Below are 23,312 nucleotides of genomic sequence, written 5' to 3' on the forward strand. Positions count from 1 at the left end.
AGATTGTCGACGATAGCTGAGGTTAGGATATGTCACGTGCAAGAATATGCTGCACAGGTGGAGGTATGAGATCCTACAGAGGTAACATGTGGGAAGAGAAAGAGAGCTCAGTACCCATGTTAATTGGAATGTCCCATGATGGAATGTTTCACTTTGCCAGTATAATATCCATTCTAAAACGTTTGTATTATGAACCAAACTTACATTTTAACTAAATCTTGAGTGACATACACAACAGATGCAGTTTTAAAGACACATTTTGATTTAAAATACCACAGCAAGGCCTCTCAATTTCAGAATCAGGAAAACTAAGCAAGTCACGAAATTAAAAAAAATTAAGTGTATAAGTACAAATTGCAGAAGTGCATCAATTCCTGCAGATTTTTTAACACCAAATGCGATCTTGGGCAAGGCAGCAAAACAAAAACAGGTCCTCAGCTGAATTCTGCAATGATTGCTCAATACATATTCATTTAAGAACTTGGCCTGTACATATATCTTAAGATCAATTGCAGTGTCAACTACAGTTATTGTAGTAATGTATTGTAAAATTGTTTAGATGATAGTTAATGACCTTGATTATGACGTATTCCCCACCAGTTGTGTTAGATGGTTGCATAACCCATGGTGTGATTGCTATTATGAGCTCAAGTGAATTTACACACCTGGGGGCCACTTGGTGAGTGATAGAGGGCAGACTATCAGTCCTCTGGCTTAGGAAATTACGTGGGGAAGACAATGTTGTGGTGCATTTAAGAGTTTGGGAGTGAACGATACCTCCAAATGGGGACGGGTTTAGCTGAATTGTGCCCAACAGATAATTGTCGCTTTCCCAAGCGTGTGACACAAGACTGATAGTGAAGTGGGCGCTGAGCCTCGCAGTTGGCCGCTGCCTTGCTCAGGGCAGCACGTATCGCCTTCTCGCCTTGTAGCCTACAGCTGCGGCTGAGGTGGTGGCTCACATTTGAAGGTAATGCAGCTTTGTCCTAAACCTAATAATAATACTCGTCTGACTCTTGTAATACATTTGCAGTTTAGGTTCCGAACTAACGATTTAAGTTCAATGTTGAAGGTGGTTATATTTTGTTGTGATCCAGTAGTGTCCTTTGTATGTTGGATTCCGTATGGCGTTGAAAATGTATTACTGTGCGTTTGTTGTTCTTTTATTAAAATGTAATATTTAAAATATTTAAAACTAAATCTTGACCTGCACATCTTACAGTAGACATCGTGAACATTAATTTTAAGAATGAAATCATTTCATTAATATCCTTATGCTTGCAAGGTATCTTGTGACTGATTCACAGCATATAATGTATCTGTTTAAAATAGAATAAGCACACCAATGCATCCATGTATAATGTATTTTTTATTTAAATAATAATGCATTTGTGGTGTTTGTATTTCATGCATTATAATTTAAAAAAATATAACCATGACACAAAGAATTTAATAAGACTAAAGGTTAGATTTCAACTTTTTTTTTCAAATGTAGTCTGTTTTAAATACAGTGTAATTTGCAGTAAGCTTTGCCAAATGGTGTCAACCCAATTCGATGAAGGCAGAGTAAGTGCATGTCTCTAATGAGGTGGCTGACAATTAATGTACACATGGCTGTGGCTAATTTGTGGGAAAACTCTTTGGTGTGTCTGATGCATGCTGCTGCATGCACAAATGGATTATATTATTATAAAAAAAAATCCAGACACTCTTATTGTACGGACTTGTGAATTATTCTCGTAAATGGTACAGCCGTCCCACGTATGGTTCACGCTGGAAAAAAAAATGTGATTACGATGTTATTGTTTGAACGTTATAGATTGAACCACCTGTCATGTTGATGTTATTTTCCCTTTTTTTGGTATTAGAAGTCATGTTTAACTTGTGAATTAAGTTGGGGTTTTTGGTTGTATTTAATACAATAATGTGTCCCTTAATTACTGGTTCAAACTGTTGGTATTACATATTCATTTAAAATATTACAATATTAGAAAACTACATTAACTTTGCACTGTTGACATTAAGGTTGGTCATGTGTGTTATTCATTCTAGCAGTACATAATTTGACTGGATAGAAAAAAACGTGTTACTGATGTCATGTTTCCATTGACACCGTCTGCGTCATCGTTTTATATTACGCAGCATGATTTTGTCTTCCATGCTGCACATTGAAATGTTGTTTTTAAAATCATTATTATTTTTGATTCATACATTGAAACAGCTTGGCTGTCAGAAGGAGACTGAGCTGTGGTGGTTGTTGCTCGTTCCTGTTTGTAGTGATGAGAGGCAGCAAGGGGCACACCAAATTCTGCTTCGTCTGCCTCCTGACGACCCTGCTCTTCCACGGCCACTGCTGCAATGAGGACCACGGCCACTCTCATGATCACCATGGCGTGAGCCCCGACTCGGCCCAGCAATACGAGGACGACAACGGGCACGGGCACGCCCTACACACGCGTGATGACCCACGGGATGCCAACCCCCCTGACGCGCAGCCAGCCAGCGACGGGGGGGACGACAATCGCGGCGACCCCCACCACGACTACCAGATCAGCGAGGAACCCTACCCGAGCAGGAACACGAGGCAGAAGCCGTCTGTGAACCAAGTAGCAGCGGAGAAGCAAAAGTATTATTTGCAGCTTCTGTTCTTGCGGTACGGCTCCGACAAGGGGCTTACTTTCCAGGGACTGGAGAAGCTTCTGGCTAGCCTAGGACTGGGGGTTGTGCGTTTTCCTGAGGCAGACTTCAGAGCTGCACACACCAGCAGTCACTCCAACTCGCATGACGGAGGCCATGCACATGTTCATGCTCGTGGAAAACAGGAGGAGCAGGGCGATCATAGTCATGGCAAAGGTCATGGCCACGAGCACACAAGCAGTAATGTGCACGAGCAGCAGAATGAAAATGATCAAGCTGTCGCGCTTAAACACACACATGAAGAAGTACATGCTCTTGAACAAGACCCAACACTTGAACACAAACACCCACAGGATCATAACCATGGAGTAGGCCATGACCACATTCATGAGCAGGACCATGATCACACACACGATCATGATGTTGCCCACAATCACGATAAAAGCAGGCATGGTCACAACCAGGCTACGGGAAATAACTCTGTTCCTGAACACTCCATTGGCAGTACAAAGACTCCTATCACACAGCACTTGCACGTGCATGTCCACGCACGTGTAGAAAATGACGGACTGACGGAGAGTCGGTATGTTCATGCACGCACAGATGCCAGCCCTCTAAATGGCACCAGTAGTCAACCAAGTAGCAGAGGGGGACAGTCTCACATGGTAAGCAGACAGTTCGTTCCACACAAGTCCACATCCAGTAATGGCACAGAAAGTCTTGTCAGCCAAACAGAGATTCCACGTGCCGCACAGCGTCTCATGCAAAAATCCCCAAAACCATCTAGGAGGAGAATAAAGCAACACATTGGAAAGAGTCAAACAAGCACTGCAGGGACTGCTGCAGCTGCTACCCAGGAGTCTCCATCAAGCACAAAGCAGATTGAGCAATGGTCAAAAAGGGTACAGAGACACTTGGGGCGTGATGCTGATCATCACCACGACACCGGGGATCACAATGAACTGGAGCTGCACGCAATGGCTGAAAACGGGCATGTGCATGATGAGGTAACCCCTTAGGTTTCTATATCTCGCATGAATGTAAAAAATGTTTTTAAAATAAAAATTCATTGCCTACATGTAAATTCGTTTATTTAAATTTTCCTATTAATTTATGTTGGAAAATGAGAATTAAAAGTCATTGACATAAAATAAATTATATTGGTGATGTTGGTCTTGACCTTTTATCTCTGGCCAATGCTTGCAATGATTTTCCATCTTGGGTACAATGCACAAGATGTATAATCATGTTAAAGCTCTGTTAGGAATTGGGAGACTCATTATTGTATGTTGGCAAAGACAGTTTGGTCAATTGCCATGTCTCTTAAGATCTGATTGAACTATAAGTCATATAACTGGCTTCTAAATTCTCGGAAGCCTCGTGTTTCTATAAAACCACGTTTAGTTTGAAAATTTGCTTTCCAGATGCAATGTGAACCATTACCATTTAAGAAAATATAACATCTGACAAAATCTCCATTAATTGTGGATTGTTTGGGTTAGTTTGAGCAAAATCTTGAGTTATGAATATGTACACACTGCATATGTGAGCACGTGTATGTTCACACGTGTTTGCAATGTGCACGTTATGTACCAAAGTGAAATTTGAAACTGATTTTATGCTGTTCTTCCACAGTGCCTGAACGCGAGCCGACTATTCCACAACTTTGGCTTGGATGTAGATAGTGCTGTGATCAACACTGAACTGTTCTCCTACCTGTGTCCAGCCATCCTCTACCAAATTGACAGCCAGGCCTGTCTCAAACATCCAGAGCCTCCCAACAAAATTGATTTGCCATCAAGCACCGACTCCAACATGCCAGGTACATTTTCACCATGATTCATGATAATGTTAACTTTAAAGTGTTGATTCAAGTCTCTTGCATAAACGGTGTACCTGACTCACAATTTATATGCCCATTGCATATGAGTTATATGTAGGAAATTGTGAGCTTTGGATTGACCCCGTCGTACAGCCAATTTAATTAAATTTACATTAATTATTTTCTGTGATCATATAATGTAATGTAGGGTCTTAGAAAATAATGTAAATTGAATTAAACTGGTTGTACCCCGAGGACGGGCCACAATGCACATTTTCCTAACTTTGACAAACACTGCTCGTATCAAATACAGTAATCAAGGCGCAAAGGATACTTAAGGGTGCATTGTGTAAATTCCTATTATCTTAAAAAAAAGATAATTGTGATTTATTTCAGAACATGTTGTTAATTGGGAAACATTCCAACAATTGTAGTGCCCACTGGAGCTTATCTAATAAACTTAGTGTTTTTTTGTCTTTCAGTCTGATTCTTTTGGTCTTAATAGAGCTTGAGTGATTTATTTTTAATTTCATCAGCAATAGCTTGGTAAGATTCGACAAGAGAACATTCAACAGATAGTCATGCATATTCATTAAAGTCTAATAACGTGTTGGAAACAGTTTTTTTAATCTATAATTAAAATGTACAATTATTAAATGCATTTTAATTACCAGTAAATGCTTTTTAAATACTACAAGTATTGCATGCACAATCGCCGTTCTTGATGGATGTCTGCTGTAATGCCGTTAACTTAACCACAACTGTTATTTCCCATCCCTTGCACTTTCTGCCTAAACAACTACCTGCAGATGCGTCTGGTAAGCTGCTCACATTTTTATAAGTAAATGCATCACCATTTCTGACCTTATTCTTAGCTTATACTGCAATATGATATTCTTTATTGTCATTTAAAATACATGAGTGGTGTGCAAATTTGTGCATTGTGCTTAAAATATAACAGCACAAGAGGATCACTGCTATCTAGCAACAGTGAGAATGAGGTTGCTATTTTTCCTGGATATAAATATACACATGGTTGGTTTATTCTGGGATGCAATATTTTTCCTTATTGACAAAGGGAACTATTTTAAACTTATTAAAATACTTTCTCATTAATAAGCTTAACTGAATTTTATATGTTACTTAAATTAAAAGTGTATTTTATTTTCCGAAGGATTTTCTTATATAATGTACAGGCATTTGTCAATCCAGTGCAGGATCTGTACCTCCCAATGCCATGTTGGTTATTGGGCATGTTTCACCATACTTCACCCGCTTGTGGGTTGGTTCAGGAGGAGGCGCCAAGACCGTCTTATATATCACTTGTTTCACTGATCGCACAGTGGTTAGCGCACTGTTCTGTGAACCCAGTTGCGAGAGTTTGATTCTCAGCCTTGACCAACATCAATTGCAAATTATATCTAAACCAGTCTTGGGCCCGCCTTCAACAACTACATTAACCAGCATGGTAAAGTATGGTTAAACAACCCCCCATGACTAACATTGCATAGGAGAGGCATTGATCCAGTAGTGGATTGACAGAAGGTTGTCAATTGTCAGTAATAAAGCTGTAATTCTACGGCCTCATGAGGTACCAAAATGTGGCTTAATTTACATAGTTTTTGTATCTAAACTTGCAATTCCTTACGTGCTTGATATCCAAGTAGATTGTTTTGGCCTCTTTTAAACATTCCAATATGGAGTCTATAGGCAATATGTGCACACGAATTCCGCAATAAATCATAGTTATGTGTAGTTTCACCATACACGGTGCTATTTTAGCATCCCCATCCACACATCAGTTCTTTCCAGCGTGAAATTGGGTGAGAAGCTTGATATGTGGATGGATCTCAACTGTGAGAGAGCATCAGTGTCTAGTGGCAACTTACTGCCTTAACACTATAAAGGGACCCATAGCCCAACTAAGCTTCACACATAAATATATCTTGGCACTCGCTATTGTACTAAAATAAGTGACAATACACGGTGTTTGCTTGGGTATCCCAAAATGTATATATGTGTTGGAATAGGTGGAGAATGGTATATGGAAGGGATCCATATCCAATGTGTGCTTGTCACGAGCTGATGAACAAGTCGCTGTTGGCTGTCATTCTTGACACTTGATTGAATGCAATGCAATAAAGTGAATATACACGTAATTTATTTAAGTGTCAAAGCTAATGTTCTGTTGTGACTCTTTGTTAAAGCTCGGTGAACTGTGGTGAGGGACTCGGGGCCCACACTATGAGTTATTGCCACCACGTTTGATATATTTGTATCTAGGGTTTAAACATGTGTGGCTTTAAACATGTAATGACTAGAATTTCCACTAATGGGGCTTCTACTTTGAATACATGCCTTTATAGACAACATTGTAAGAAATAAATGCAAAGGGTTTTAATTAATTTATGAAGCAGAAATTGTAACATTTATGACCACGGTACATTCACTTGTAAGCTGTCGATTTTCATGACAACCCATATCTTGTACAACCTGTAATGGAACTAATCCTCATTCTGCAATATTTCGGATTGGCCTTTGTGTGCAGCAATGTATGTGTCTTGCTGAGAAATGTGCATGATTCTTGTTACCTTGCTGTTGCAGCCTGGGGCTGGGGCTTCCTTTCCATCACCATCATTTCCATGCTATCTCTGCTGGGCGTGGCCATTGTGCCGATGATGAACCAGGTGTTTTTCAAGTACCTGCTGACCTTTTTGGTTGCTCTGGCTGTGGGCACGCTGAGCGGTGACGCCTTGCTGCACCTTCTGCCCCACGTACGTTTGGAGCGTGCGTGTGTACCTGCACGGTCTGCCGACCGATGGGTCTCGTTCTAACACCACACACGCACGCCGCATATGTGCACAAGCACAAGAAGCCCTCTTTTCATGCTGCTCAGCATGCAGTGATGCAATTGTGCACTTTTAGCACAAAAACAAATGCAGATGTATGGAGGCAAGTGCTGTTTTTGCCTTGTACGGTACACAAGGAGTGTGTCGGAAGCACTGGGCTCGGCCACCTTTTGTCTCCAGTGGTGATGTTTGGACACTGCAATTCAAACTGAGTTTCATAGGCTAGGTTAAGAGAGTTTTTTTCCCGCGAATAAGTCGGTATTACAGCTAATAACTGAGTCGGTATTGTAAAATAGTGCCCTACTTACCATTTTTTTTACGTGGCACATAATTTCGCACATAGCGTGCGTTATCATGAGAATGTATTTTTTTCCACTCGGACATTGCAGATTTACACAAGCACTGCTCTTAAGTGAAACTGTGTGCTGTGTGCAGTCGCAAAACTCGCATTCACATAATGGACATGATGACCACGACCACATCCTGGACAGTGACAATCATCTGGACGGAATCTGGAAGGGCCTCACTGGCCTAGGTGGTATTTACCTCATGTTTATTGTGGAACACTTGCTGGCACTTTTCAAGCACTACAAGCCAGATAAGGTAAGATGTGGCTGCAACCTGATTAAAAAAAAGGATATTGGCACTGACATGTTATGTTTTGCTTGAGATTGATTGCAAAAATATTTGAACATGAGCTTATTTTAATTTAAATTGTATAAAGTTTAGGGAATACATCATAACCTTTGAAATATAAATTATGTACAAATTATTTACTTGTAACCTATCGTGTCAGTAAAATAAATAGTTTTGTGATGTTAATTCCTAGCATAAACACAACATTTAAAAGTCATTTGTTTTGTTGATTTTAAACATTTCCTTTTATTAAAAAATCATCTCAACAAAGTAAATGTCATCACTGCGTTTATTTTCAGAACAAAAAGAAGAAGAAAGGGCGCAAGGTTAAAGAGGCAGAGAAGTGTGTTGGAAGGAAATTGTCCAACCACAACCTGTCTGGCAGCACAGAACTCGAGCTGATCTCTGTTAAGCAACACAACAGTGAGTCATCAGCCTGCCCCTGGGAAGTGTGGACATGCTCGGCAGTTCTCTGGCATATTGAGGTTTTCTCAAAATATAAAAGTAGTGTACAGGGTTGTCCTCTGTTGCCTCTTGTATTAAAGGTTAATTGTAGATGTGTGGGAGTGTGTGTGCAGACATCGATGTTTGTTTTCTTATCTTATCGATGTGGTTTAAGGTCACTGTGGCTCAAAGACTATTTTCTGGGACAGGCAGCTTTTTAAAAATAAATGCATTATGTATTAACTGCAGAATGGACGTTTGAGAGCATTGCTAGCCTTTATAACAGAAAAGCATGTTCCTACCTAGCCCTGCAGGCTTCCTATATTAGATTTTGGGCTGCATACATGAATTGAACTCGGTGACATGGGTTTTAAATAAAATGAGCAAAACAACATTTTTTATATTGCTTAACAAAGCTTTTGGTAAATGTATGTACATAACATTCTTAACCTTTTCACATTTAATTAATCACTGGAACGTATCATGGAGCATCAAGCTGTTTCATGCAGTTGTAAACAAATCAATTGATCTTAAGTATTAACTTGATGTTGAACATTGGGTTATTGCATAGACCATTAAAAGCTTGGGCACATGTTTGGAAATGTTAAATAGGTGCGACCGAGCAACTGCATGCAACTTGTATTGTTTCTCATCAGACCACCACCACCACTACTCTTGCGACGTGAATGGTGCAGCAACACATGCATCCAAGTCACACGAGGACCATCATAACCATTCCGTGCCTCCGGAAGAGGAGGCCATGATCTGCCATGGGTCACACGATGATGAAGACGATCACTATCATGATGAGCAACCTCAGAAGCAGCCAGTGGGAGCTCAAGCAGATGGAAAACAGGTTGGTGGTTACGATATGTCCGACGGAGAGGCGGCTACGCCTACCATGACAACCTCGGCCTCGGGGGTGTCGGACAAGTCGAGCAACCACCACCACCATCACCACCACCACCTGCACCATCACCATTCGCATGGCCACTGCACGGGAGAGGAGGAGGCGGTGGAGGACGTGCGCGATGCCGGGGTATCCAGCATCGCGTGGATGGTCATCCTTGGCGACGGCGTGCACAACTTCAGTGACGGCCTGGCCATCGGTACGCATCCTCACCCGTGCGTCTCATGGGTTTATTGCCATGCATATGTAAGTGTTTGTGTATGGGTGTCAATCAATTGTTATGCATGCATGTCTGTAAAGAAATAATGTGAGATACACTGAGCAGAATCGGGTGGCCTAGGATTAACGAAAATACGTAATTTGCCCAAAGACACATTTGCCACTCATTGGCGACCTTTAGAACGGTGGCCTGTTAAGTTCACTTCATATAACCTACAAATTATAAATATATATAGTCTATTGTGTTCAGGGATTTGCTTTAAATAACTTAAGCATATTCAATTTGTTCTCTTAATGACCTAACCAAGTATTTGTTGTGGATTGTGCACATACTCTGGTCATGATGAATTTCCTTGCAGGGGCTGCATTCAGTGATAGTACCAGTGTTGGACTCAGCACCTCAATCGCTGTCTTCTGTCATGAGCTGCCTCATGAGCTTGGTAAGAAAGCCACTTTGATCATTTTTCATTAAGGCCATAAATGATTGAAGATTAAAATTACATACGATGAGGCCCTTATTTTATAACCAACTTCATTACGTTTTAAATATACTGAAATTTAGAATAAGAAAATGCTCTAAGTTGGATACACGTAAACTGCTTGAAGCTGGCATGTGAGAATTACAGGTTGAGGGTTGTGTTTTGCCATTTCTATGCATATGCATCTCAACTTTTGCTGTTGTATTGGTTCTGTGCAGGTGACTTTGCAGTCCTGCTCAAAGCAGGCATGTCAGTGAAGCAGGCTATTGTGTACAATCTGCTGTCAGCATTGCTGGGCTACCTGGGCTTGGTCATTGGCACGGCGGTGGGGCAGTACACACACAGCGTCACCACCTGGATCTTTGCTGCGACGGCTGGGATCTTTCTCTACGTGGCTCTTGTGGACATGGTGCGTTTGCTGACCATTGAATGTACAGCAATGGCATTCATAATCAAGTTTTTGGGTTAGATCGCGTTATTTATAAATGTGTCGTAACCCTCCACCACCCGACACGGCCACTCAGCAAAAAAAGTGTCACGTTGATAAAAAGACAAATAGTTCACTACTTTAGCCGACCGGTGTGTTGAAACGTGAAACCACAACATTTACAATTTGTGAGTACGACGTTTCGCTGGTAATTGCATCCAGCATCATCAGGCAATTCGCCAGAATCCAGCATCATTGCCCAATGATGCTGGATGCAATTACCAGCGAAACGTCGTACTCAAAAATTGTAAATGTTGTGGTTTCACGCTTCAACACACCGGTGGGCTAAAGTAGTGAACTATTTGTCTTTTTGTCAACGTGACACTTTTTTTGCTGATTGGCCATGTCGGGTGGTGGAGGGTTACGACACATTTATAAATAACGTGATCTAACCCAAAAACGTTGATTATGAATAATATTGGTCGCGAAAGCCTACGTGTTAAACTGAGTAATGGCATTAGCTGATTAAATTGCATCACCCTACCACACATAGTCCTTGAGCTACAATCATATATTGAACTTGATGGTACCACCTGAGGTGGCATAACTTCAGTCATTCCAATTTCTCTACGTGACCAATGACACAGTAAGTTACGTGATAACCTTTTGAAATGAGTGAGTTATCAAATAATTCACTCGTATTAGCCGTATAAATAAATCGTATAAATAAAGTTTTTATAACTTAAGTGATACCAATTTCTGCTCTGTTCCGTAGACTAGCACAGTTGCCATGGTTACACATTGCTCTAGTTTTAAATACTCAGGGGCCATTGTTGCAATTAAAACCACTCCATACCTCGCTATGTTATACAAAATGTCATGGACATTTAGTTTTCATATCTTATATTTAAAAAGTGTAAAGCTTTCTATGTATAGTCCCATAATTGTGCATAGCAATCACATAGCTTGTGTTTAAATATGGACCTTTAGTCCAGATAATTCCTGCCTTGTGCTTTTGATAACATATGATTTGCTTTTTTACATTACTGCCCTTTACAGCTTCCTGAGATGCTGCACTGTGAGGTTGACAGCCACAGCTATGGAAGACTCGGCTGCTTCCTGCTGCAAAACCTGGGGCTGCTCATGGGTTTTGGCATTATGCTGGTTATCGCACGGTATGAGGAGGACATCAAGATAGACTTAGGCCCCTGAGCAACTGCAAGTAACCCCTGTGGCCGCCCTGCCCTTCGTTCGGGCCACTGTCCTCTACTCCAAGCTCTAATTTCCAGATGCCACCGTGTTGCTGCATTATTGGTGTTGGTCTCTCTGTCCAGTGGCCAGAATTTGTAGTTTATTTTGCTCCCCCTATATGAAGTATACGATGTGGTCTTGGCATATACTACCTGATGTTCATTACAGAAATCTGTATTGTGATCTGGAATCTTAACCATGACAATGTTACATCAAATCAGCTTGATTGCTTGATCCAGTATAAAACATTAAGATGAGCCATTCTTTATATTTAAGTCACGGTATGCTTATTTAGAAAAAAACAATCTGGCTGCCAGCTGTTGAAAAAATGTGATTGGTTGGCTTGAACCACTGTGATGAATTACCTGTGCCATTCATATTCTGTGGATCTTTTACTACTAAAAACAATACAAATAAATACGTCTTAAGTTTTAGATGTTTTTGTTCCCCTAATTGGGTGATCAGAGGCACATGCTAACTTATATTAGGCTTGCTCTCCATATTTATTGGCATCGATACACTGAAAAAATATATTGATTTAAAGTATTGATAGGAGGCTTGGTTTAATTTTTAACATCAATGAACTCGCGTTAGTGGAGATAAGGTCGACTATTTTATGTCGTGAATATCATTTGCATTCACTGTGGAAAACATTTCTATCACACTGGTTCCCTCTGCTATATATCTCGGAGTTGTGTACTGTTTCACTGATGGTTCTGAGCTATCATTCAGACCAATGAGTGATTGCTTGTGATCAAATTCAGATTTGCTACTTTGTATATGTCAGCATAATTTAAAGCGTGCTGGGCAAGACTGGTAACCTTCACAAGTTGCACTTATTTTTCTTGAAGTCAACATCATTCAAAATATAACTTGTATGCAGCATACCGTGACTTATTTTTGTATACTGCTTGCCAGTATATACGAGTCAGCACTTAACTGTTTTACCCGTTTTAATAGTGTGCCATAGACCGTAATACCGTAAGTTTGTTGATCCATCACATGAATTGTTGAGATGAAGGTGGGGAAATAGCGTTGAATACTTGAAGGCTGGGATGATAGAATATTTTGTAATCCATAAGGCTCCATGGGAGAAGTTGGACATGATTGAGTGCAGGTTTTTCCAAAACAATATAAAATTTGACCCCAATAACCTGGTCAATATCATTTTTGAAATGCGTGCGAGTATGCATCTACCCAAGTTGATCAGCTCCTTGCTGGAGATGAATGGTAGCACATTGTGCAGGTTGAAATTTGAGGTGCCTCTTGCTTACTGTGGTGTCCTCATCACTAATGGATGGTTCCTGCCACCTGCACAGCTGTCGAAACTGCAGGAAAACTGCATATTATTACTGTTTTTATTTGTTATTTTATGTTCCTCTTGTTACAGAAAAATGTGGAAGTGATTAGTGGCAGCTGTTAACAGTAAAACTATTGTAACCGTCTTGTCTGATTTAGATGTTAGCAAATGCTTTAGGGAGTAGCATGATGTTCAAATGTAATAGCTATGTACTGTTAGAGGACGGCGTAAATCACTTCAGCTAAAAGCTCTGTGGTTTTAGAGGTAGCGGTAGTGTTTTCTTAAACAAAACAACTATGACGTGTGGTGTTTTGCATGGCTTGTGTGTGCCCTGCAGCCTTGTTTAATGTTGCTTTTCTGTCCAGAGTAAAACATTCCATGGCAGCTGTACACTGTCTCGCAGTGGCCAATGTCACCGACACCCGTGCCCTGATGCAGTGTTAACTCATGGAACACCAACTATCTGTCAATCCACCATGCTCATTGTCACCACAACTGCTAAAAAACCAAAATCTGTCATTTCTTAGCGATATACCACAAGTGAGTTTTGAAACTTCGTCAGAATTTTAGTTCAAGAACGGTGGCTATTAAGGAAATTTGCTTCGCATTGGATGCAAGTCAAGAACAATACAAGTTATGATTTCAGCAGAGGTAGCTTCGTTTACATAGGTAAGGCAACTGTATAGGTACGTATATTGGTTATATTTTTGTACTCTGGGTTTGGCCAAATATGACTGGTTACACAATTATTTGTATTTATTTAACATCTTTTGCATTGAAAAATGTTTTGTAAGTTTTTTTCCTTGATGCCAGAAATATCACTAGGTTTTGTTAGATTAAATTGTGGAATAAATCATTCACTTTCACTTCATAACTGCAGTTTGTGTTTTATACGCAAAAACTTAATTTAATGCGTTTAAAAATTACTCTGAATGTGCCAGATCTCATCAGATCTCAGAAACTAATCGGGGGCCTGAGTACAGAAAAAAACGGTGAAAATCCTACCAAGCAGCGATTTGCATAGGCATCAAGATCGCGTGTAATGCCCTCCCCCCACCACAACTTGAATTAGCAGTTTCGCGATTCATCTTCTAGGGACATACTTCACACGCTGTGGGGTTTACAGTTACGCGCTCAAGAAAAAGAAAAAACAATTGTAAATTTTAATTTTTTATACCAAAAAAATATATTCAATGAAAAATAATCTAAGAAAAAAACGTTCTGATGGCGTCACCGCATCGTGGCAGCGTCCAATGTCACGCACGGTCGGGGCATAGCCATTGTAGATCTGCTGCCTTTGTTAGCATCACGTGTGCTGCTGCTGCAAGCAGTTCACGGAAGAGGTCAAGACGCCCTGAAATTACTCCTTAAACCGTCATCTTTGTAAGTAATAATTGTAATCGTCATTATTTGTTAGTAACCTCGTAACTATTTTTCTAATATTCTTGGTTCTTTCGGTAAAGTCACGTAGAAGGGAAATAATAAAATAATAAAAAGTAGTTTTTTAAATATATATATAACATTTTTGTTCTAATGTTCATGTTAAGTATTTTGTAAACCCCGGGGCTAAAATAGTGAACAAAATTTTTACTTTTCAAAATGTTTTTCGGTAACGCACCCCCCCCCCCCTCCCTCTATAACATGCTTATCAATGGAGAAAATATGCTTTGTACAGCACAATTCGACGTACGCGCTGCTTCGCAAGGAGTGCCCGTTTTTTGCCGACTCAGCCGTACAGGGACTCCTCTACTTAGGAACGAGTTACATACCTGTCAACCACATATCAGTGCCTTCCTTATTACAGACAAATGCAGACATTATTGGTCACCCTATGCCCTTATACATCCTAAAGTCCCATAAGGGAGAAACACAAATAGACAACAACTTTGCTGCCCCTATTGAAACGGCTGTACGCCGTGTGGACCTGAATTTCCCTTCTACAAGAATACGGGTAACCCGTATGGGTTGACAGATTATGGAGTTAGGTTTCAGAGGTCTGTTCGTAAGTCGAATGTTCGTAAGTCGAAAGTTCGTTAGTTGAATGTTCGTAAGTCGAATGCTCGTAAGTTCGTAAGTCGACGAGTGCCCTGTACCCGCCCCCCACCGCTAGCCAGCCAATCAGCGGCCAGGGATAGAATCCTCATGCAACATGCTTGCTGTTGCATCAAGTCCTCTGTGTGACCCTAACCCGCCCGTGGTGCAATTGCTTCGTGCAACTTCATAGAATGAGCCGAGGTGAGTTGTGCATTGTACACGTTTGTTAATGTGTGCCTTTTTAAAAGTGAAATTTGCGTGTATTTTATTTGTGAGAGTGGAATGTGTGTACATTTTCGAGTGTGTGTTAAGTGTGCGTGGGGGAACATCTTTACGTGCGTAAGAGTGCATTTCTATTGTTGGTCTGCATCCTGTGCCGTGTCAGCCTTAAAGTGCTCGCTCATAGTCTTGTTAAAAGGCCAAATGATCCTTACGGCGGTACCCCGGGGTACCAAATAATACAAAATGTGCGAGGCAAACACATTCCTGCGGAGGGAGCTGGTAGGAACGTTGGGTTGCTCGGTCAATGGCCAGGGTCAACGGCGGCGTGGTGTATTCCGCAAATATGCCCGAATGTGGGGGCGGGCACAAGCCGGCGTGAGTAGGTTAAATGTTGAGTTTTATAAGGGCACCACGGGGTGACCAGCCCCTACCCACCCAGCCCCACCCAGCCTCTCCCCACCCAGCCTCTCCCCACCCAGCCCCTCTCCACCCTCCCCACCCAGCCCCTCCCCACCCAGCCCCTCCCTGCATGACGGACGGACACAACAATCACCTGTGGGCTGGTGTAACCAGGAGGTTCCTACCAGTATTAAATACTTTTTTCCCCAGGGGTGTTCCTTAACTCCGCGACTGGGGTACCAATCAATTATTTATGGGTACTTTTTTTTGTAAACACGCTTTTATGAAATGTACTAGTAATGGAAGAACTCCACGACTCCAGGAAGTGGCCCCGAAGCTTGCCATTACGTAAAGGACCGTGGCCAATTACAGGCAACGTCAGTTGACTGTGGACAATTAGAACAAAGCCGAAACATAACATATAAAAAATAATGTTTAAAAAAAAGTTGTTTTTATTATTTTATGATAGAATATAGTATTATCAGTATGACATAAGTATACCAAGTTTTCAGTCGATACCACATTGGGAAGTGGGTTAAAATTGAGTTACAAGATTTGAGGATACAACAACAACAGACAGTTCATAGAAAGCGTGTAAAAATATAGTTTTAAAATGTTTTGTTTATTTTTTTATGATAGAATATGGTATTGTCATCAGCATGACATAAGTATCCCAAGTTTGTAGTTGATACCACATTGGGAAGTGGGTTAAAATTGAGTTACAAGATTTGAGGATACGACAACAAGAGAGTGAGTGTAAAAATACAAAAAGGAGCGCGTCGCCACAAGTCGGAGCGCTTGCCTGGGACGACGGCAACAAATGGGTGACAACAGTGGGACTCATCGCGGAGCTGTTGAACATCTACACGCGAAAATAAAGACTTACCTTCATCTTCATGAACGTCTCCACGCAGCTTCTTTACACGTGAATAATGGCAGACTCAAGGGTGGTCCCAACCGTGTGCAGGACCTCACGGATACACAATCTTCTCGCGTTCATCCCGAAGGGAAAGCAATTTACAGAATTTGTATTCGCTGTTCGGTACTCAGGCCTCAGGTGTGTGTTTGACTATTGCTTGGATTAGGTGACCATGCACAAACAGGTGTATAATAGGCTGCGAGGCAGCATGGCACCAGACAGAGCGTGGCAGTGCACAAAATGCTGTACGTTCTGTAGTCTATGCTCCATGCCTTCACCAACTCACACTGACCAGCACGGTGAAGGATGGTCAAAGAACCCGCACGAGATGTATAAATATATACATGTTTCCAACTTTACTGACATCAGTAGCTGAAGGATTTTAGGATATAGCTTTCTCCAGTGCCATCAAATTTCACAATGCAGCCAGTAACAAAGAAACTGAGCACCACTGTGCTATCAGCTGCCCTCTGCACACTCTGAGGGGCAGTGTCACCAAATTCTGCATACGACAGCACGGGCAGATTTTCTCACTGCTCGGGGTGTTCAATCTATGTGTATGAGAAGTCGGCCCTGTAAAGTGACATGGAGTAGCAATGAGGTTTCATTTGTGTGAAAGGGAGGCACCAAGGCGAGGAATCTTATGAGCATGGTTGAACCCACTGGAAGATAAATAGATTATCCTTGCAATAACAGTTGGAAGGCTTGGTCCAAGAGCATTGTGCTTCCATTTCCATTGAGTTGGAAGTGCGATTTTGGAAGGAAAAAATATGAAGAACCATAAGAGATGATGTAAGATTAAGGTGTGAGATCTGCAAGACCACTCACAAACTTGAGAGCTTTTAAAATTGCATATTTAAACAGAAAAGTAATCGTAGCTTTTTTACGTTCAGTTTTCAGCCGTCTAGATTAAAGGGTAGTTTTTTTCAGCTTAGAGTTTGTTTAGAATTACAAATTGAGTAATCAGGTCATGTATAATCCAAGGAGATTGGGTTTACTTGGTCGAATGTAAATGGTCATAATTACCGTGGGGTTATGCAATGGTTTAATTTAGCTTCAGGTTGAGCAATGATGAGGGTTGAGAGTTCAGGTTAGGGCTAAATATTAGAGTTATGGTTAAGTGAGAGTTAAATTATGTATAGGGTTGATATCGATTAGATATAGTAATAATTAGGTTTTGGAATAGCTTGGGGATAGACTTAAAGTTAAGTGAAAGGTTATGATTTACCTGATATACCTAATAAATGAACTTTATGATTTGGGGTTATCGTTGGGTTAGGTTTGATTTGCTTTTGGGGTTAAGGTTATATTAAAGTTATAGTTGCATCCTGTGCCACAATGATGTGTGTGCATTTGACGTGCTGCTCTTCGCAGAGCTGGCAGATTAGGGTGACACCACGGCAGACCGAGTGATGCTATGGCTGGCTGGGCGGTAGTGGTACAGCCACCACAAGGTTGGTGGAATGTCCCGTGGTGGACAGTGCCACGCCTCTCGCTCGCGCGCTACAGGACGGACGCACGACTCGTGATCTCTGGCTGCGCTGTGGCATTGACTCATCCATATATGCCTCAACAGATTCACAGGAAAAAAATTAACCCTTAAAAACAAAGTTTTTCACTATAAATCCTTTATATGCGTGGCGGCTAGAGTCCTCTCGTCTTCTGGCTTGAGATGGCTGCCACCTATGGGTCAGATGATTGCCTGCCACCATTAAGCAATTGGTAATTAAAAATTTAAACAAAAAATCCTAAAAAGTGTAAAGTTATGGAAAAAATTTTTCACGAAAATAAATTGTCACGCACAACGAGTCTGTGTGCAAAATGTCAGCTCGATTGGATCACGGGAAGTGGGTTAAAAAACGACCGAAAGATTTGCACGGTCGTAAGCGCGCAAGTGTAGTGGGTTCAATTTAGGCGCACACACTTCTTGGGAGGCAACACTCATTTATTAATTAACACAACGTTTACTCAACAGTTACTCTTACTCTACACATAGGGTGGTGACCACCGACCTACACTAGCTAACACACAATTGTATTTTAGTCTCTCTCCAGCGTGACCCAGCCAGGTGGCTGCTGGCAGTCCGCTCACTGTAAGTCTTCTCTTCTGGCATCTTCACGAGGTGTCTTCATTCTTCTCAGGAACAGCCCTGCTCTGCCTTCACACCACCCTTATATCTCGTCTCTCTGGCGTGGCCGGCTCCGCCCAGGCCACGCCTCCCTTCCCAGGCCACGCCTCACTTCCCAGGCCACGCCTCACTTCCCCCACCTCTGGGAAGGTCCGGATCCCTCCAGCACGTGACCCCCCAGGCACCCCCTTGGGGCCCCCAGCCCTCGTACGGGCCGACACAGTAGTGACCGTTCTGTCACTACATCACCCCCTCCTGTATAAACACACAGCCGTCCCCGGCTGTAACACAACTGTGAACATCGAAAAGGTGTGCCTCCGAACCAGCAACATCAATAAATGACCGGCGACCGATAAGAAATACAATCACGTAATATATACAGAATCGACGAGGGTAAAAGGGAACCGCATAGAAAACGGGGAATTAACAACAAATATACATGAAAACTGGCTAACCCACTTACGCTACAGCACAGCCCCCCCACCGTTAGAATCACGCATGCAATGACAGTCACCCGTTAGCACCCCCCCGCCTTTCCGACGTGGCGTCACAACCAGTAGCACGCGTCGGCCATATCGGGGGGGGAATTTCCATGTTACCACCCCACCGCCTTTCCGACGTGGCGTCACAACCAGTAGCACGCGTCGGCCATATCGGGGGGAGGGATTTCCATGTTACCCCCCCACCGCCTTTCCGACGCGGCGTCACAACCAGTAGCACACGTCGGCCATATCGGTGGGATTTTAACCCAGTCTCTCTCCAAGACTCGCATCGCAGCATATAGCTGTACCGACCGAGCTGAGATGACCCAGTCTCTCTCCAAGACTCGCATCGCAGCATATAGCTGTACCGACCGAGCTGAGACGACCCATCGTTCACTCACTGCACAACATGCACCCTAACAACTGAGGGAAACAGTCTCAACGTAACAGGCCAACTCCACCCGAACCTTACGAATCTCCAGCCCACTGATTCAACGCGCCTCAGAGGGTCTCAACCTCCGAGCCGTCAGGTCAAGCTGTCAGCCATAGCATGACGGGACCACCCTCCCTGAGCCATGTGAGCGCACAGCCCACAAGGCTAGACAAGCCACAGAGTGTCTCGATCTCCGGGCTGTCAGGTGAAGCCGTCAGACACAGCATGACGGGACCACACTCCCTGAGCCATGTGAGCACACAGCCCACTAGGCTAGACATGCCACGGAGTGTTTCAATCTCCGGGCTGTCAGGTCAAGCCGTCAGCCATTGCATGACGGGACCACACTCTCCGAGCCATGTGAGCACACAGCCCACTAGGCTAGACATACCACGGAGTGTTTCAATCTCCGGGCTGTCAGGTCAAGCCGTCAGCCATTGCATGACGGGACCACACTCTCCGAGCCATGTGAGCACACAGCCCACTAGGCTAGACATACCACGGAGTGTTTCGCTCTCCGGGCTGTCAGGTCAAGCCGTCAGCCATTGCATGACGGGACCACACTCTCCGAGCCATGTGAGCGCACAGCCCACTAGGCTAGACATGCCACGGAGTGTTTCAATCTCCGGGCTGTCAGGTCAAGCCGTCAGGCACAGCATGACGGGACCACACTCTCCGAGCCATGTGAGCGCACAGCCCACTAGGCTAGACATACCACGGAGTGTTTCAAGCTCCAGGCTGTCAGGTCAAGCCGTCAGCCATAGCATGACGGGACCACAACGTTCATGTTAGACACGCAACACTCACTGGGCCATCCTGGTCAGGACCTGCGCCCCAAGATAGTGACAGCCAGCAGCACAATTCCAAATCCCTGGCAGCATGTCACCATCGCAATTTAACACCATCACAACACATACAATTTGAATTATGATCCCCCACAGAACTAATCCAATGCCGAACAGGTACGCACAAATTTTTTTTTTTTTGACGATCCCGAATATTCAATGGTCACAACAATACACCTCACATCCCGTATCCGTACACATCATCTCCGAGACTCGCATTGCAGCAATGCAGCTGTACCAACCGAGTGGAGAGAGCAATGCAATTTGACGGCAATTAACGGAAACGCACCCCCGATCCATGTAGAACACAAGGAGCATTCCCGCACAAAAGACATCATCTGTGCAACAACGGACAGGAACCAACCAGTGAGTTTGAAACAAACCGAACCTGTCACTTCAAAATCCCCTTCAACATTAACCATGGGACTCAGGGCATTCGAATTTTGAGAGAAAAAAACTGTACACAAACCCCAAGAATCGCCAAATTGATTAATACAGTATATGCAGTATACGAAGTTCGTACAGTCAATCATTTGGCACAATGCACCATCCAGTCCCCACATGGCAACACACACAATCAATACTCCAGACAATCCGTACATAGTAAATAATCACAAGCAAGTACCCAACATTCCATACACTGTTAACAATGACGATCAAAGTTTCTGACAGTTGCAAGCGACAATCACGAGCGAAACTCCATACAGTATACACAATAACAATGGTGATTTCGCAACACAACGATGTAACAACACGAGTCATTAACACGGCAACATACAGGATATCCACGGAACTCGGGACACCAACAACGAATTAATCATTAACTACACGCAGAAGATACCGATCTCGACGCCGTAATTAACAACAAACACTGGTCGCCGCGTCAATTTCTCACGCACACAACCGGACGAACACGCTCCGCAACCCAGCGAGTAAAAAAAAACACACGATCGCAACCCGGCACACGCAAGATGGGTGAAGATTATTATTATTTTTCTTGGGGCCGGGTGCTTGTCATGTCATGACTCGCCTTGAAAACTGTGCATAGCAGAGGGCGGCAAGGTGGAGCACTGGGACGGCCCGAAGAATCTTCCATGGTGAACACGGCCTGCTCTTGCGAACGAACTCCCCCTCTGCAGGCGTTGATGTCGGCGGGAGCGGCATTTCGGCAGCAGGAGCGGCGTTTTGGTGGGAACAGCGCACCGACCCGCCGCCGAAATGGCGGGAACGGCGTTTTGGCGGGAACAGCGCCCCGACCAGCCGCCGAAATGGCGGGAACGGTGTTTTGGCGGGAACAGCGCCCCGACCAGCCGCCAAAATGGCGGGAACGGTGTTTTGGCGGGAACAGCGCCCCGACCAGCCGCCGAAATGGCGGGAACGGCGTTTTGGCGGGAACAGCGCCCCGACCAGCCGCCAAAATGGCGGGAACGGTGTTTTGGCGGGAACAGCGCCCCGACCAGCCGCCGAAATGGCGGGCCCACCGCGAGGCCCGCATGCCCGGGCCTCCCCCGCCAGCCCCCGCAGCGACGATGGTGTCCTCTCGCCGCGGCTCCATCGCTCCGTTCCCGATGGCGGCGAAGCAGCAGTGCGATGCAAGTCCCACCGCTCCGCGTGCAGCGCCATCTCTCTCTCTCTGTCACCGGGGCTGCCATCCCCGGGGCTGTCCGAAGGACGGTCGTCACACCATCCCCGTCGTACGAAGACGTCCAGATGAGTTTTGTATTTGTTTTTCGTGTGCCCATTTTACTTCCCTAGGATAACACCTAGCAATATTTATTACCCCACTTCTGACACCAAATGTAGTGGGTTCAATTTAGGCGCACACACTTCTTGGGAGGCAACACTCATTTATTAATTAACACAACGTTTACTCAACAGTTACTCTTACTCTACACATAGGGTGGTGACCACCGACCTACACTAGCTAACACACAATTGTATTTTAGTCTCTCTCCAGCGTGACCCAGCCAGGTGGCTGCTGGCAGTCCGCTCACTGTAGGTCTTCTCTTCTGGCATCTTCACGAGGTGTCTTCATTCTTCTCAGGAACAGCCCTGCTCTGCCTTCACACCACCCTTATATATCGTCTCTCTGGCGTGGCCGGCTCCGCCCAGGCCACGCCTCCCTTCCCAGGCCACGCCTCACTTCCCAGGCCACGCCTCACTTCCCCCACCTCTGGGAAGGTCCGGATCCCTCCAGCACGTGACCCCCCAGGCACCCCCTTGGGGCCCCCAGCCCTCGTACGGGCCAACACAGTAGTGACCGTTCTGTCACTACACAAGCAAGCAAGCAAGTGAATTTAATATAAAGGATTTAAAAATGCTCACCGTCAGCACCACCGTATATTCCGCTATCTCGGTACAAAAGCTGAACTAATTTGATCTTAGCTTTGCATTTTTTTGGTGTATAGCGGTGTAACGTTAGCATGTTCCTGGATATTAAAAAAAATGCAGCTCGTGTTAATTTACCCATTTAAAGTTTTGTACGGTATCATCTTTCCATTTTACAAATCTTGATTTCTGGTAGAAGTAAAACGAAATCCAAGTTTGGGATATTAAAATTTTAAACATTACAATTTCATGACTTAAAGCTTTCATGACTGCAGGAATTCATATTCTTTGGGTCTTTCGGTAAAGCCACGTAGATAGGAAAATAATACAAATATCACGACGTTTCGATCGCAACACAAGCAATCGTCATCAGGTGAAAAATATAGCGGGAGAGCTACTGATGCACCTGATGACGATTGTTTGTGTTGCGATCGAAACGTCGTGATATTTGTATTATTTTTCTATCTACGTGGCTTTACCGAAAGACCCAAATAATATTACAATTTCAGCCACCCTTTAAACATTCCCTTTAAAAAAGGGAAGGAATG

General features: G+C 43.5%; 1 protein-coding gene across 1 annotated transcript; it reads left to right on the forward strand.

The window, feature by feature from the left end:
• Positions 1–810: 810 nt before the first annotated feature.
• LOC133345940 (zinc transporter ZIP10-like) lies at positions 811–13,848 on the forward strand. Its single transcript, XM_061557084.1, has 11 exons — positions 811–970; positions 2,278–3,644; positions 4,273–4,459; positions 5,269–5,277; positions 7,064–7,233; positions 7,744–7,911; positions 8,244–8,367; positions 9,045–9,497; positions 9,877–9,957; positions 10,215–10,405; positions 11,483–13,848. Exons 2-11 carry the CDS (start codon positions 2,280–2,282, stop codon positions 11,633–11,635), a joined length of 2,901 nt encoding a protein of 966 aa, XP_061413068.1. The 5' UTR covers positions 811–970; positions 2,278–2,279; the 3' UTR covers positions 11,636–13,848.
• Positions 13,849–23,312: the final 9,464 nt, after the last annotated feature.

This window comes from Lethenteron reissneri, chromosome 23 (assembly GCF_015708825.2).
Source record: "Lethenteron reissneri isolate LAM-NWPU_2019-01 chromosome 23, ASM1570882v1, whole genome shotgun sequence".
In the NCBI taxonomy this organism is placed as follows: Eukaryota; Metazoa; Chordata; class Hyperoartia; order Petromyzontiformes; family Petromyzontidae; genus Lethenteron; species Lethenteron reissneri.

Excerpts from the sequence above, each read along its gene's own strand:
- LOC133345940 (XM_061557084.1), top strand. The coding sequence starts at position 2,280 with ATGAGAGGCAGCAAGGGGCACACCAAATTCTGCTTCGTCTGCCTCCTG. Across the intron at positions 7,912-8,243 it reads AGCACTACAAGCCAGATAAG|AACAAAAAGAAGAAGAAAGG; the intron begins GTAAGATGTGGC and ends GTTTATTTTCAG. Across the intron at positions 10,406-11,482 it reads ACGTGGCTCTTGTGGACATG|CTTCCTGAGATGCTGCACTG; the intron begins GTGCGTTTGCTG and ends TGCCCTTTACAG.